The 13,641-nt window shown below is 34.0% G+C and overlaps 1 protein-coding gene across 2 annotated transcripts in view; it reads right to left on the bottom strand.

The window, feature by feature from the left end:
* Nucleotides 1-13,641, bottom strand: part of LOC121410379 (cubilin-like) — a 95,898-nt gene that overhangs the window by 27,781 nt on the left and 54,476 nt on the right. For both annotated transcript variants that reach the window (XM_041602422.1, XM_041602421.1), the window contains exons 37-48: nucleotides 12,337-12,538; nucleotides 10,166-10,366; nucleotides 9,619-9,762; nucleotides 8,575-8,756; nucleotides 7,687-7,858; nucleotides 6,921-7,095; nucleotides 6,057-6,235; nucleotides 5,396-5,608; nucleotides 4,854-4,997; nucleotides 1,961-2,142; nucleotides 1,348-1,516; nucleotides 567-779 (exon numbers count right to left, since the gene is read on the bottom strand). In XM_041602422.1, the coding sequence (XP_041458356.1) occupies nucleotides 567-779; nucleotides 1,348-1,516; nucleotides 1,961-2,142; nucleotides 4,854-4,997; nucleotides 5,396-5,608; nucleotides 6,057-6,235; nucleotides 6,921-7,095; nucleotides 7,687-7,858; nucleotides 8,575-8,756; nucleotides 9,619-9,762; nucleotides 10,166-10,366; nucleotides 12,337-12,538 (2,176 nt within the window). The remainder of the gene's footprint in view (nucleotides 1-566; nucleotides 780-1,347; nucleotides 1,517-1,960; nucleotides 2,143-4,853; nucleotides 4,998-5,395; nucleotides 5,609-6,056; nucleotides 6,236-6,920; nucleotides 7,096-7,686; nucleotides 7,859-8,574; nucleotides 8,757-9,618; nucleotides 9,763-10,165; nucleotides 10,367-12,336; nucleotides 12,539-13,641) is intronic.

The following is a 13,641-nucleotide window of genomic DNA, read 5'->3' as shown; positions in this document are numbered from 1 at the left end:
TGGGACAACTAAATTAAATCATAGATTAATTGAGCAGGCCAATAAAAATGAAATATAATAACCCTTTTATGAATTTCATCTCCCATAGATGTTGTATACAAATATAAAAATGAGTCATTTTAAGAATGACATTGTCTCATAAAAAGTTGTGTGGCAGCACAATGCTATACTCATATGTAGCCCCATTTGGTCTCAAAAAGTTGCACGAGGCTTCAAAAAAAAAAGACATAAAATTTTCTGGGGCCAAGTTTCTGCGTTTTAGAAATATCACATGACGCGTTAAGAGGGGGGAGGGGATCATGCCTCCCCAGTCCTATTAGGGTTGATATCCCACTATTTTAGATACAAGATTAATACACCAATGTATGTCTCAAGTGTTTTTCTTCATCTTCATTGTCTCCATCATCATTATTGTTATCATCATCATCATCAACACCATCATCCTTTTGAAAAAGAACTCCTTTTCAAGTAAACTAATGATCTCAATATTGCAAAAACACCCCTCCAGGTTAATCACATACTTTGGTCGATAAAATAAGAAAATGTAAACTGGAACACAGTAGTACCTTCAAAAAGCTGAAGATAGTCAAATGAGCAAGTGCTGTGAGATTCCAGATCAAAACCATCATCAAATGTGAGATAGAGAGAGCTATTTGTGTTTGCTGAGTTTCCCAAAGTCCATTCACACATGACGTTGTTTGAATAGTTAGCTAAACCATACTGAGGACTGAATATATATCCTGATCCACCAGGTCCAACTGTGATCTGACCTCCACATACTGTAACAGTAAAACACATACAAACAATTACACCATTAATGCATAAATATTGTTCAAAGGAAACCGAAAGGATGATTTGTACAGGCAGTTTGGCTTTATATACCAGATTTATTGTTTTTTATTGAGCCCTATTCCCAAGACGACTCATAATGGGGTCCATGAAAAATTTGCACGGTATTAAAATCAAGTTTTGTTTATCCGGTTAACTCATATTCATGATATTCATGAGTGAAGGACTTTTCCATAAATTCATGTCCTTATCATCTCCACAGTAAACTATGCAAGCACTAGTATGTTACTCAATTGATACAAAGATCAGCTATCATCAACTGACATTTTAAACAGGTTTTAATTTGTAAACATACATGTGTAGAATTTAAGTTTAATAAGGTTCAATACATCTACAGAAGTGAACATAGTATAGAGTTATGTCTAGCATTGAATTTTATGTACATATCTTGGAAGAAATAATGACTCAAAATAACTGGTCTAGAATTGGTTTCATGTGATATCAAGCAATCAATCAGTCAATCAGTCCAAAAATAAGAGTTTTCTTAATCATCCTTACCTGATGCATCATTTGAATCATAGCGAGCTTGGAACCCTCGACCTGCAATAGAACCATCAGTACTGAAGACCACTCTCATGGTATTTCCACTTGAAGAGATCATATCAGGAGTGTCTGAACCACATAGGGTATTCAGCAATGGAGAGTTATCAGCTAAACCATTGTATACCTGTAAGAAAGGAAAAAAAAACCATATAGAATATACAGCATTAGAGTTATAATTTAAACCACTGTATACCTCTAAGAAAGGAAAAAACAACATAGGGGATTTAGATTGAATACATGTAGCTATCAGCTAAACCACTGTACACATGTATGAAAGTAACAATGATATACAATAGCAATAAACATGGTTTATAACCAATGACATAATAAATGCACTACATATGTAGCATGAACATAAAATCTGTCACCAAGATAATTATAAAGCTCCCTCAATTAGTCCATGCATTCAGAACGAGTTAATTTTTATCCAGTCCCATCCAAAAATTCCAACAATATTGTGCCAACAACCAAAATATTAGTATATCATTCAAGTATTATTTTTACTAATCCAATCTTTATTAATCTTAAATCAAATGGAACCACTAATTACACTTGATTGTAAACCTACCTTAACTGAGTCAAAGGTACAGCCTGTAGCATCTTCAACATCAAAGTCATCAAAGTAAAGATTAATAAGATGACCAGTTTGAACAGTAATACGCCATTCACAAACCCTGGAGTGTGTATACTCATTAGGATAGCTGGGTGATGAGAAAGACCCTGTAGCTGATACCAAGTCTCCTCCACATTCTGAAAAAAAAAATCAAAATAAAATAACAATACCATCAATTCTCTTTATTTTAACTACAGTTTGAATAATCGACCAAGTGGAAGCAATATTTGAGATCAAGGGATTGTTGCAGAGAGGGTTGAAATCACATCTACCTCTAAAAATCAAATGCAACTTGATTTACAACCAATCAGAAGTCTATATTTCCCATTTTTCTTTCTTTTCAGAATTGTCGAAATATGCTAATCTATTTGTAACAGATTTAAAAACATATAGAGCATGCATTGTTTAGGTCTCCTAATTCAACATTTGCTTAACCCTAATTCTCCCGGGGGGGGGGGGCCATAATGGCCCCCCCCCTCAACAATTTTCGCGATATATCTGCTGCGCGAAATTTTTTCACCTCGCAGCTCACTGACTTTTCACATTCAAGTCTTGCGCAAATTTTGAGACCAAAGTTGTGACGCTCGGGTACGCGGTTACGACATTACGCAACATTATGCAAGTGCATGTCAGACCCAAAATTGCTCATAAACGTGATTTCATGTACAACTCCAATGCAAATTGCGTATTTAGCCAAAATTCATAAATGTATCATTATTTCTACTTTTACTGATTAAACTTAATTAATTTTGCCTTGTTTATGATTAGAATTATGTCTGGAACAATTTCCATTGAAAAACCGATAACAAACAAAAAGTAAAAGAAACAAAGAAATACATAAGAAATTCATAAAACAATGAAATATATAAGAAATTTATTTCCAAACCAAAGTTTTTTTGAATTACGATTGTTAAGAATGCTACAAAGAAATTTTTTAACAAAAATTAGCAATCTAGGAGCTTTATATAGTGAATTAGAGCAAAAAGTATGATTTATGCATAAATTAGCATAATTAATTCATATAAAATAAAATCTCATTATTTTGGAAAATTTTACCATACAGCCTTGTAGATTACATCGCACACTACCAGCATGCAAATTTTTGCGTCGCTCGCGCGATCGGTGGCCGAGATCTTAAGGGGGGCCATAATGGCCCCCCCCCCCCCGGAATGACAAGAATCAAAATACCCGGGAGATTTAGGGTTAAATGAAACAATCTAACAAAGCATTTTAGTTGGCATATTTGCCTATAAGCTTATCTGAAGATAAAGAAAGTTCCACTTGAAATACACTTTAATCCCAACAGTATCCCAATCATATGAAAGAGCTTAGTATGCTCTTTCATTTGATACCAAATTCGTCATGGTAGTATTTATATTTCTGAAGATATAGTAAATTTTTAGGATGTTTGGCAAGCAAACAAATTTCATTGAATTCCATGATTGTATGTTAACTTTCGGCCTCAACCGTATAATCATGTGATAATTATTAATGTGATTTTGTTATCAGTATGGGGCTAATCATACAAGCAGTTGTGCTTCCTTCGACCCTTCCACATGTGAAATATATTTTTAATGTTAATGATTTGTATATATAATTTTAATTGTGGAAATAAAGGTGAATTTAGATTTGAATTTTCACTCAATAGTAAGGTCATAATACATACTCATACATGTACCACTACATTAATGATCTATGCCAATATGACTATTCATGTAAAATTATAAAATGTTGGAGGTAACAAAATGAGAAAAACTCAACATCAAGAATTACACTTTTTTCGTAAAGATGTAATGTAAATATAATAGTAATCATATTCAAATATTGTAAGACAATCCTCTAAAAAGATCTTTCAGAAGAGGAAGAATGCAAAATTAATAAATCTTTCTGTTCATAATGCAGACTTTATGAAAGACTTATGAGCCTTTATGGCTCTATGAAGTATGAGATATCCCAGATTTTCCTTGTATAATCATAAAGAGAGTGAATCTCCTACAACCCAAATGAAACCAAAATATTAAATTTTTACTCATATGCTTATTAAAAATGAGAATTTTAATCTACAAGAATCAGATGTCAATTTAATAAATTGTTACAACTATAGTTACTCTGTCACTATGGCAACTACATTAGTAGCAAATCTTAGTAGCCCATCAAAGGGTTTCCATGGTATTTATTACATTTCAACTAGATATCAACTAAATAGTAAATAAAAAGGCTTTAACAGGAGGAAATTATCATTTGTAAACAAACTTTCGGCATTACTCCTATGTATTGAGATCGTATGCTCGATCTTTAATGAAAATCATGAGTCAGAAAAAATTGGAACCAGTGGGATTCAAACCTGCCATCTACTGCTTTCCAGGCAGCGACTTAACCACTAGGCTATTTTGGTTCACGGCTAAATCGATGAACTGGAATTCAAATACCCTTGATCCTCTTCTTTCTGACTCATTACTATGCATAATATGCAAATGCAGTCCGCCGTGGACAGTAGATAGTAAATAAAGAGGCTTTAATAGGAGGAATTTATAATTTGTAAACAAATTAGATATCAACTGTAACTTGTTGCTATAAATGGGAATCAAACTGATATATATCTGATAGCAACCAAAGATTTGTCACTAGTTGTGTATAAAATCATCCACAAGTTACAAATAGCTTAATCAAACATCATCCATATCTACAAGTTTCAAAATGACAGCCATCATGCACTGGTAAAGAAACAAAACTATACGAAAATAAACAATACGTTGCAAATTTATTCTCTGTTAATCAGAATACATTTCATTCCATTTTTGTTCATAAAGAATACTTGTTTGCTTTGTCAATTTTAAGAAAGACCAACCTTCTTGGCTAGCAGTGAATTGAAGAGAAAAGCCAGATCCAGTATTAGAATCAGAGTTAGAGGCAAAGACCACATAGACATAAGCATCAGATGAATCGATTGAAGCAGGGATGTTACTGCCACAATATGTAGCTAATACTGGAGCTGAAAGGAAATATTGGGAGAAACATATTTTTTCCATTGCACATAATTCATTAATAAATAGACTTCATATGGTTTTAAATGTTGATCACAGTTAAAAACTCAAACAAGTTAGACTGATCAATAAACACTTCTGCAACATAGTACAAGGGTTAATTACTTAATCATTATGTTTTTTAACTGGCATATAGAGTCCATTGCCGAGTTACAATAATAAGAATAATCATAAACAAATGCCATAATAGTTATCTGGACCATATATTATTATTATATACATTAATTTCAAGTTGACTTATATTTAGTAAATCAAAAATATTTCTGGGCAATATTTTGAAAATGCTCCATTTGACATGAATATAAGACAAATCCACATTTAATACCAAGAAAGAATGTTTGGATACCTGAACCATTGCGTCCATCATGTATCCTGATATAATCTCCTGTAGCACAATCTCCAGACCCAATTACATTAAAAGCCGAGAAGGAGATTGTTACATAATGACCAACTGGACCAGTGATGTACCATTCACAGTTTGAAGATGAATCATAGTTATTAGGATAGTTAGGTGAGTTGAACGATCCACTTGTACCCGAGTAGCTACCTCCACAAACAGCTGAATTTAAAACATGTTTAGGATTATGTTAGGCTCAATATACAATACAAGCATTTCTATCCCATCACTCAGATGTATATGGATTTACATGATTATCAACAATAGTTTGTATATCACTCCTATCAAATAGTAATAATCTTTTCTGTTGAACTTCTCACTTAAATATTTCCACATACATGTAAATTTATGGAGACTTCATAATCTTTCTAAACTTTTACATTTTTGTGTAATGTCAATATACTGGCTTTCCAGCTGCACTGGTGTCTTAAACAGACACAATATCATTGCCATATTTAATGATCAATCTGATTTCATAAAAGAGAAGGAAAACATTCATGGGAAATATTTTAAGAAATGTCCAAACTAGCAAACTTTTCAAAATATCTTTTACAACTCTTTCAATGATTTCATGATATAATATGTACAAATGAGTCCATACTAAACTCACCTGTGCTATATGTCATCTTGAATCCAGCATGAGTAACACTAAAGTCTGTTGAGAAGCGAACATACATGGCATTTCCTGTTGTTGTGACTGGATTAGGAGCTATATTACCACAGTATTGTCCAATAAGAGGAGCATTAGCTGAACCACCATCACGGATCTCAACATAGTCAAATTGGCAACTAGAAAAAAGAATAAACTTAATATAAATACTTTACTAAAAGTATGAAATCATATCTACAGAGTTTGAAATCATTTTTATTCATGACAGTTGAAGATGCAGGCTATGTTACAATGGAAAACACTCCGTCCCTCGGATAGGACGTTAAATGGAGGCCCCGTGTAGAGGAGAGTCACCACCTTTACACGTTAAGAACCCACTGCACTATTCGTATAAGAGTAGGGGGAAACCCCGGTGTAGTGGTCCACCTGTACTCCCCCAATCAGTTATATTGGGAGGAGAGACCTGCGAGTCATAGTGATTCAGTTCGCTTTTCGCCTCCCAGGCACAGGTGATGCCAAACAAATAATAATAAAGATTGGTGAACAATGAACCTCACTGAATTCTAAAAAACTAAGGAACACAACCAACATGAAAAGAGCAAAAAAATAAAACATTTAAATGTCAGCTGTGCCAAACATGTGGTTTCACACAATCTGGCATACAAAGACACAATATGTTTCATGGATGTGGGAAAAACTGTCAAGTTAAAAAGGACAGGTCTTGCTAGACACAGTCTTAGCTATTTACAACCAAGCTAGTCTTTCCATTTTACTCAACAGGGAAATAGGATTCACTGTCTGCAACATTATTCCATCATCTTCCTAGATTAGTTTTGAATAATACCTTGAAAGAGTTGACAATACCTTGAATGAGACTCAATATAGAAGTTACTGTCAAAAACTCCATTAATGAGATGTGTTTGAGGTCCTGAGATGATCCAGATACATTCTGTATTCTCAACGTAGTTATTAGGCCAGTTAGATGATGAGATGAATCCTGTATCACTAGCACTGGTTAGAGTACGATGTCCACCACAACCTGCAAAACAACATTTATTCACAGTCAATATAATATCTGTATAAAATTGTGAGTGTGACAAGACGTTGCATCCCTCATTTTGGGGAAATCACTCTTTAGATAATTTACGAGGTGAAGTCATGTTTAATTTCCATCTCTCTATTATAAATAATAAAGTTATTACATCATTTCACAGGGAAGACTTTCCTATAATTGGATTTAGTGTCATCATGTCTGGGAAGTCATTTGTTTTCATTCTCCTCAAGATATAAGGTTATATCATCCAAGTTGCAATGAGGCTTTTCAAAATGAATATGATAAATTGCATAAGGAAAATGAGATCACACATGAAAATGAAAAATTATAGACATTTCTAATAACAAGAATTACAATTTTAACACTCAATTCTAATGGAATATTTGATGCCACAAGCATATCACAATAAACAAACATTTCAAGTACTCATCCTATCTTCTTTGACTAACAATTCTCACTAAAGTTGCATCAATCTACTTGACATATTCCCAGCTTAAAATTATTTGATTTGAATAATAAACCTTGACTCAAGCAAATAAATCAAGGAATAGAGTTAAGAGGGAGCAATCATAGTACCTGCTGTAACAGTCACATAACTGAAGCTGAATCCACGTCCATTGCCAGAGTCATCTGTAACCAAGCGTACCCTCAACATGTTACTAGAAGTCTCCAAACCAGTAGGCTCAGTAGTTCCACAATAAGGACTTGTTCCTAGGGCTGGAGAGGTCTCTGAACCTCCATTGTACAACTAAAAAGGTATAAGATAAAGACATATGCCAGGAAGTCAACAGTGTAAATAAACAATAAACAATCATCTTTTTAAATTAGAATACCATGATTTCATCTGTGTCCTATCTTCAAAGATTCTATGTCAGTTTAACAAGAACTTACAATTTTCATGGTATTTTGCCATTATGGTAACAACCATTGATAACAAGGCCTAGAACCCAATCAAAGTCAAGGTTTCCATTGAAGTTACCATCATAACATATTTTTTCATGAAACGGGCCTCAGGTGAAATCCTCCACTGTATAAAAGATTATGAACAAATAAATACCGAAATAAATTGTGTAAGACATATGTTTGTATTTTTAAATTACAATAACTGATTAGAAAGGGTTGATTATAATGCACCAGAGTTGGTATTAGCTAGAAGTCATGAATATCAATGAAGCTATGAAAACCTATGCATTTCTACCAAGATAGTCATGTGCATTGCATAATTCTTTTAATATCAATGATTTCAGATGTCTTTACAATAATATGAATGTGAGGTTTATTATTTGCAGTGGACCTTTTTCTATGATATTCTCTCTAAATATCATGAATAGACAGAGAAATGTCACAATATTCATGTTGTCACAACTATATCTATCACTTAAATGGGTTGTTTTCAACTAAGCCTAACTGTCCGTAACATCATTGAATATATTGTTTCATATGACTAATTTGGATATTACTCACATATAGCTGATCCTTTCCACAGTTGCTTGAAGACTCAACATCCAATTCTTGGAAGTTAAGTTGTATTGTTGCACCAGAAATAGTCTGAATATTATAAGTACAATCCAGGTTGGACGCATAGTTGGCAGGGTAACCAGGACTTGTTACAGTTCCACTCATTGATGTAAAATCACCTCCACATCCTACAAAAAATACAATAATCATTCATAATCATTCATCACCTGACCTGAAAAAAAAAATAATCAGGCCATATTCCTCTAGAAAGGGAAATTTACTTTAATGAGGACCTCATGACCAGAATTCACATTTTTTTTTGCATTGGTAACATCTAATTAGAGGAATATAGATTTACAATATAATAATGTAGATTTTGTAGACTGCAGAAACAATTCACTTGAGTATTTATATGTATTCTACTGCACTATGTAATACTCCTATCATGCTTGTTATTCATGAAGTAGATATGTTTTAAGTTTTGTTCTAAAATGTTTTTATATTTCAATTCATCCATCCATCAATCAATAATTTATTGTTCGAAATAGACATCAGAAATTTTATAAATACTCTGAAAATTTGTTTTGCCCAATTGATCGTGGGCCCAGCAGCTGCTGTGCAGTGCCAGATCTACAAGGCTCTATCCCTTTAATTGTTGAAAGCCATACAGGGTAGCAGCAACTCCCATCTTGTAACGTCTTTTGGTCTAATGTGGCCAGGGTTTGAGCCCCTGACCTCCCGGTTGTGAGACGGATACTCAAAGGTGTATATTGAGAAACAGTCCTGTAATGAATGTGCAATGATATCACAGCATGCTACATTGATGCTGGTTATTAAGATTGCAGCATTATTTCGCTCACTGGTTTAAAGTAATGAGACAATTGTTTGCTTTGATTAATTAATACCGGTATACATAAACAGTGGAATTATCAACACAGTAACCTGTGGCATAAGTATTTATAGTCATTTGAAGTTGTAACCATGAAATTAAAACCTGGGTTAACATCAGAGTTATCACCCAGGGAGATTGTCATGTGTGAGTATATTTACCTGACTTGTAGACAGCTACAAATCCTGATGATGTAACAGATATATCTGATGAAAACTCAACTCTCATGGTGCTTCCTGTAGAGTAAACTGGTGATGCCAGCGATCCACAGAACTGACCTAATTGGGTATCACTATTAGTTGCTCCTAAAAAAGTATGACAACATACCATCAAATCACTTTGCATATCTAAATGTTTCTTTTTTTTCTCTTCACTTAATGAAAATTTGATTAAAGAAGGTTCTTACTACTGGATGGAGTGAAAATACTGTCCTTTTTATCTAGCAATGTTGACCAAAATCAGACTTAGTTCAATGTATAGTATATGAATCAAAAGCATAGTTTGCAAATGATTGGGCTTCCACTAAGAGAAAATCAATTACAGAAATTTCTGAAGTAATTAAATGTGATATGGTATAAAAATAAGAAATTTGTTAAATGGCCAATAAGATTGAATTGCAATATTAAGGTAGAGAAAAAAAATGCAAAAAAAACACAAAGTAGCTGGAGCCGTGTAATAATATCAGATAAAATTATCAGATGAACTTACCATCATAGATTCTGACATAGTCAAAGACACAGTCTACTCCACCATCTTCCAGGAGGAATGAGGTAAAATTGAGGAAGATGGTTCCTCCATCAGATGCTGTAATGAGCCACACACAGTTCTGGTTGTCAAGGTAATTATTAGGGTAACCAGGAGAGGTGAAGTTCTGCTCAGTACTAGTAGCTGTCAAACTTCCTCCACAACCTGTAGTATAAAAAATGGATAAAGCATTCACAAGATGACAATACAATCATTTGAGAATACAATCACATAAGAATGTAATCAGTGAGAGAATATATGATGAGTATGATCAGAGTTTGAGAATAAAATCAAGTGAGGGGGAATGATTTGAAAAATGGGGCAGCGAAAGGTAGAGGGGAAATATAATGGTACGGTAAGCAAAAACAAATGGATGGGAGATAGGGCATATAGGAGGACGCTGAAGACAGAGGAAGAGAAGTATTAATTTTATGATAAAAAGAATAATTTGTAGAGGATACATATAATTTAGTATTGAACTTAAACCTTAATATTACAAATTTAGAAAACCACTTGACGTCAATATGACCTAGTCATTCCATGTCATCTTGTGTAATTCAACTATACTTTGCATCATCAGAACTAAATTGATTGTTAGATTCAAGCTCCAACTAAATTATCTTTCTCCAAACAATGAAATTAGACTGATGAAACATGAAACCTTAGAGATATTCTTTGAGAATGAAATACTATCAATGAGTTCTCTTTGAGTAGCCTATCTTTGAGTTGCTTTGATTTAATTTATATGGAGGATGCGCGATGTAGAGTGGGGGTTTGGTATTCCGGTGGCCCGGGATCGAAACCCAATTGGTGCGCTAGTGTCCTTTGGTAAGGCATTCAAATCCTCATTTCCAGGTCTCCCGGAGAGGACCTTAAGCCGTCAGTCCTCTGGTCGCTTGCTTACAAGCATCCATGCTTTCTTAGCAATCAGGTAAAAAATCACTTCCATTTACCATATCTTTGAGTTCCAAAATCATAATATGAAACAAGTGGAATGCCTCTGGCCGTCTCACCTGCATCACGCGGTTCAATACAGCAGCAGTGCTGACTTTGAATACTACTCTAACTCGCACAAGATGTTCAGTGACACATGGTTACTCTTATGTCCACTTTTTATGAACTAGACCAATAAACTTACAGAGATATGATGGTTATTCAACAAAAAACCCCAACATGGCCAAAGTTCATTGACCTTACATGACCTTCGACCTTGATCATGTGACCTGAAACTCGAACAGGATATTCAGTGATACTTGATTACTCTTATGTACAAGTTTCATGAATCAGATCCATAAACTTTCAAAGTTATGATGGTAATTCAACAGATACACCCAATGCGGCCAAAGTTCATTGACCTTTGACCTTGGTCATGTGACCTGAAACGCGCACAGGATGTTCAGTGATACTTGATTACTCTAATGTCCAAGTTTAATGAACTAGACCAATAAACTTTTCAAAGTTATGATGGTAATTCAACAGATACCCCCGATTCGGCAAAAGTTCATTGACCCTAAATGACCTTTGACCTTAATCATGAGACCTGAAACTTGCACAAAATTTTCAGTGATGCTTGATTACTATTGTGTCCAAGTTTCATGAATCAGATCCATAAACTTTCAAAGTTATGATGGGAATTCAACAGATATCCCCAATTCGGCCAAAGTTCATTGACCCTAAATGACCTTTGACCTTGGTCATGTAACGTGAAACTCAGGTAGGATGTTCAGTGATACTTGATTAACCTAATGTCCAAGTTTCATGAACTAGGTCCATATATTTTCTAAGTTATGATGACATTTCAAAAACTTAACCTCAGGTTAAGATTTCGAAGTTGATTCCTCCAACATGGTCTAAGTTCATTGACCCTAAATGACCTTTGACCTTGGTCATGTGACATGAAACTCTAATAGGATGTTCAGTAATACTTGATTAACCTTATGGCCAAGTTTTATTAACTAGGTCCATATACTTTCTAAGTTATGACGTCATTTCAAAAACTTAACCTCAGGTTAAGATTTGATGTTGACGCCGCCGCCGCCGCCGCCGTCGGAAAAGCGGCGCCTATAGTCTCACTTTGCTTCGCAGGTGAGACAAAAATGAAACCAGTGAAAAACAGAAGTTTTGTGATAACATACTACCAGGTTCTGCAGTTCCAGGTGCAATGGTGTTACTACCAGATACAGCAAGCCAATTAAGCTGGAAACCAGCACCTGCAATAGAGAAGTCACTGGAGAATTGCACAGAGCCTGTATTCCCTGTAGTCTGGACTGCACTGGGGATTTCAGTACCACAAGCTGTTTGCAAAACTGGTGAATACTCGTACAAACCATCTCTAATCTGAAAAATAACACCAATAACTTTCTTAAATACTTTGAATGATGACATTGACATCCACTTGTAATATAGTTGAGAAACGCTCAATAGAAACTCCTTCTGTATTACAATGTCATCTAAATGCACTCGTTACCTGGTCATCTAATAACCATATGAAACTAAATCCGAATAAATGCAATGTAATCAGAGTTACTTTTTCTAAAAATCCACCATTATCTAATCTATAACATATTGGTGACACTTCTCTGCAATATTCAGAAACTGTTAAATACTTGGTGTTTATATTCAGTCAAACTTAAAATGGGATAAACAAATTTCAGATATTATAAAAAGGTGTAACAGAAAACTGTATATGTTCAGACTTGTCAAACAATATAAACTCCCTATGTCAGACTTTGTTCAAATTTACATTGGTTATATTCGTCCAATTTTGGAGTATTGTGTACCGGTTTTCAATGAAGCACTTCCTGCTAAACAGGTTAAGGACTTAGAAAAAATACCAAAAAGAGTGTGCAAAATAATTCTTGGCTCAGATTTTATAGATCATGAAAATGCATTAACAAAATGTGGATTAGAATGTCTTGAAAGAAGACGAAAAAGACTGTGTTTGGAGTTTGCAAAATCTCGTTTAAAAAACCCTCACTGTAATAACTAGCTACCAAAAAGGATAAATGTCTCAATCTCATTAAGGAGTGTTCCAAACTTTGCTCAGTTAAAATGCAAAACAGATCGCTTTAGAAAAAGTGCAATACCATATTTCATTGATTTACTAACTTCTAAATAAATTTTTATTTTCATACCCTTGAAATCAACTCAATTTTTTGCCACTGTTTTAGTCTCCATTTCAATCCAATTGATATTTGAATTTTTAATTGTCTAATATTCATCCCTTTTTAATATCGTATTTCTTTTTTGTTCTATTTTATTATATTTAATGAATTTTTATGTACACTTGCTCTTTAAAATTTATTTATTATCTATGTTCATTGTAAATTGTAATTGTTTGCTTTTATCCATGACTTGTGAACGTTTTCTTGTAAACATGTTAATTTCAGCCTCCTGGCTTTGTAACATGTATTATTATACGAAATAAACCACGATTGAAT

The sequence above is a fragment of the Lytechinus variegatus genome, chromosome 3, assembly GCF_018143015.1.
Source record: "Lytechinus variegatus isolate NC3 chromosome 3, Lvar_3.0, whole genome shotgun sequence".
Classification (NCBI taxonomy): domain Eukaryota; kingdom Metazoa; phylum Echinodermata; class Echinoidea; order Temnopleuroida; family Toxopneustidae; genus Lytechinus; species Lytechinus variegatus.
This window is presented reverse-complemented; position numbering and strand designations above follow the sequence as displayed.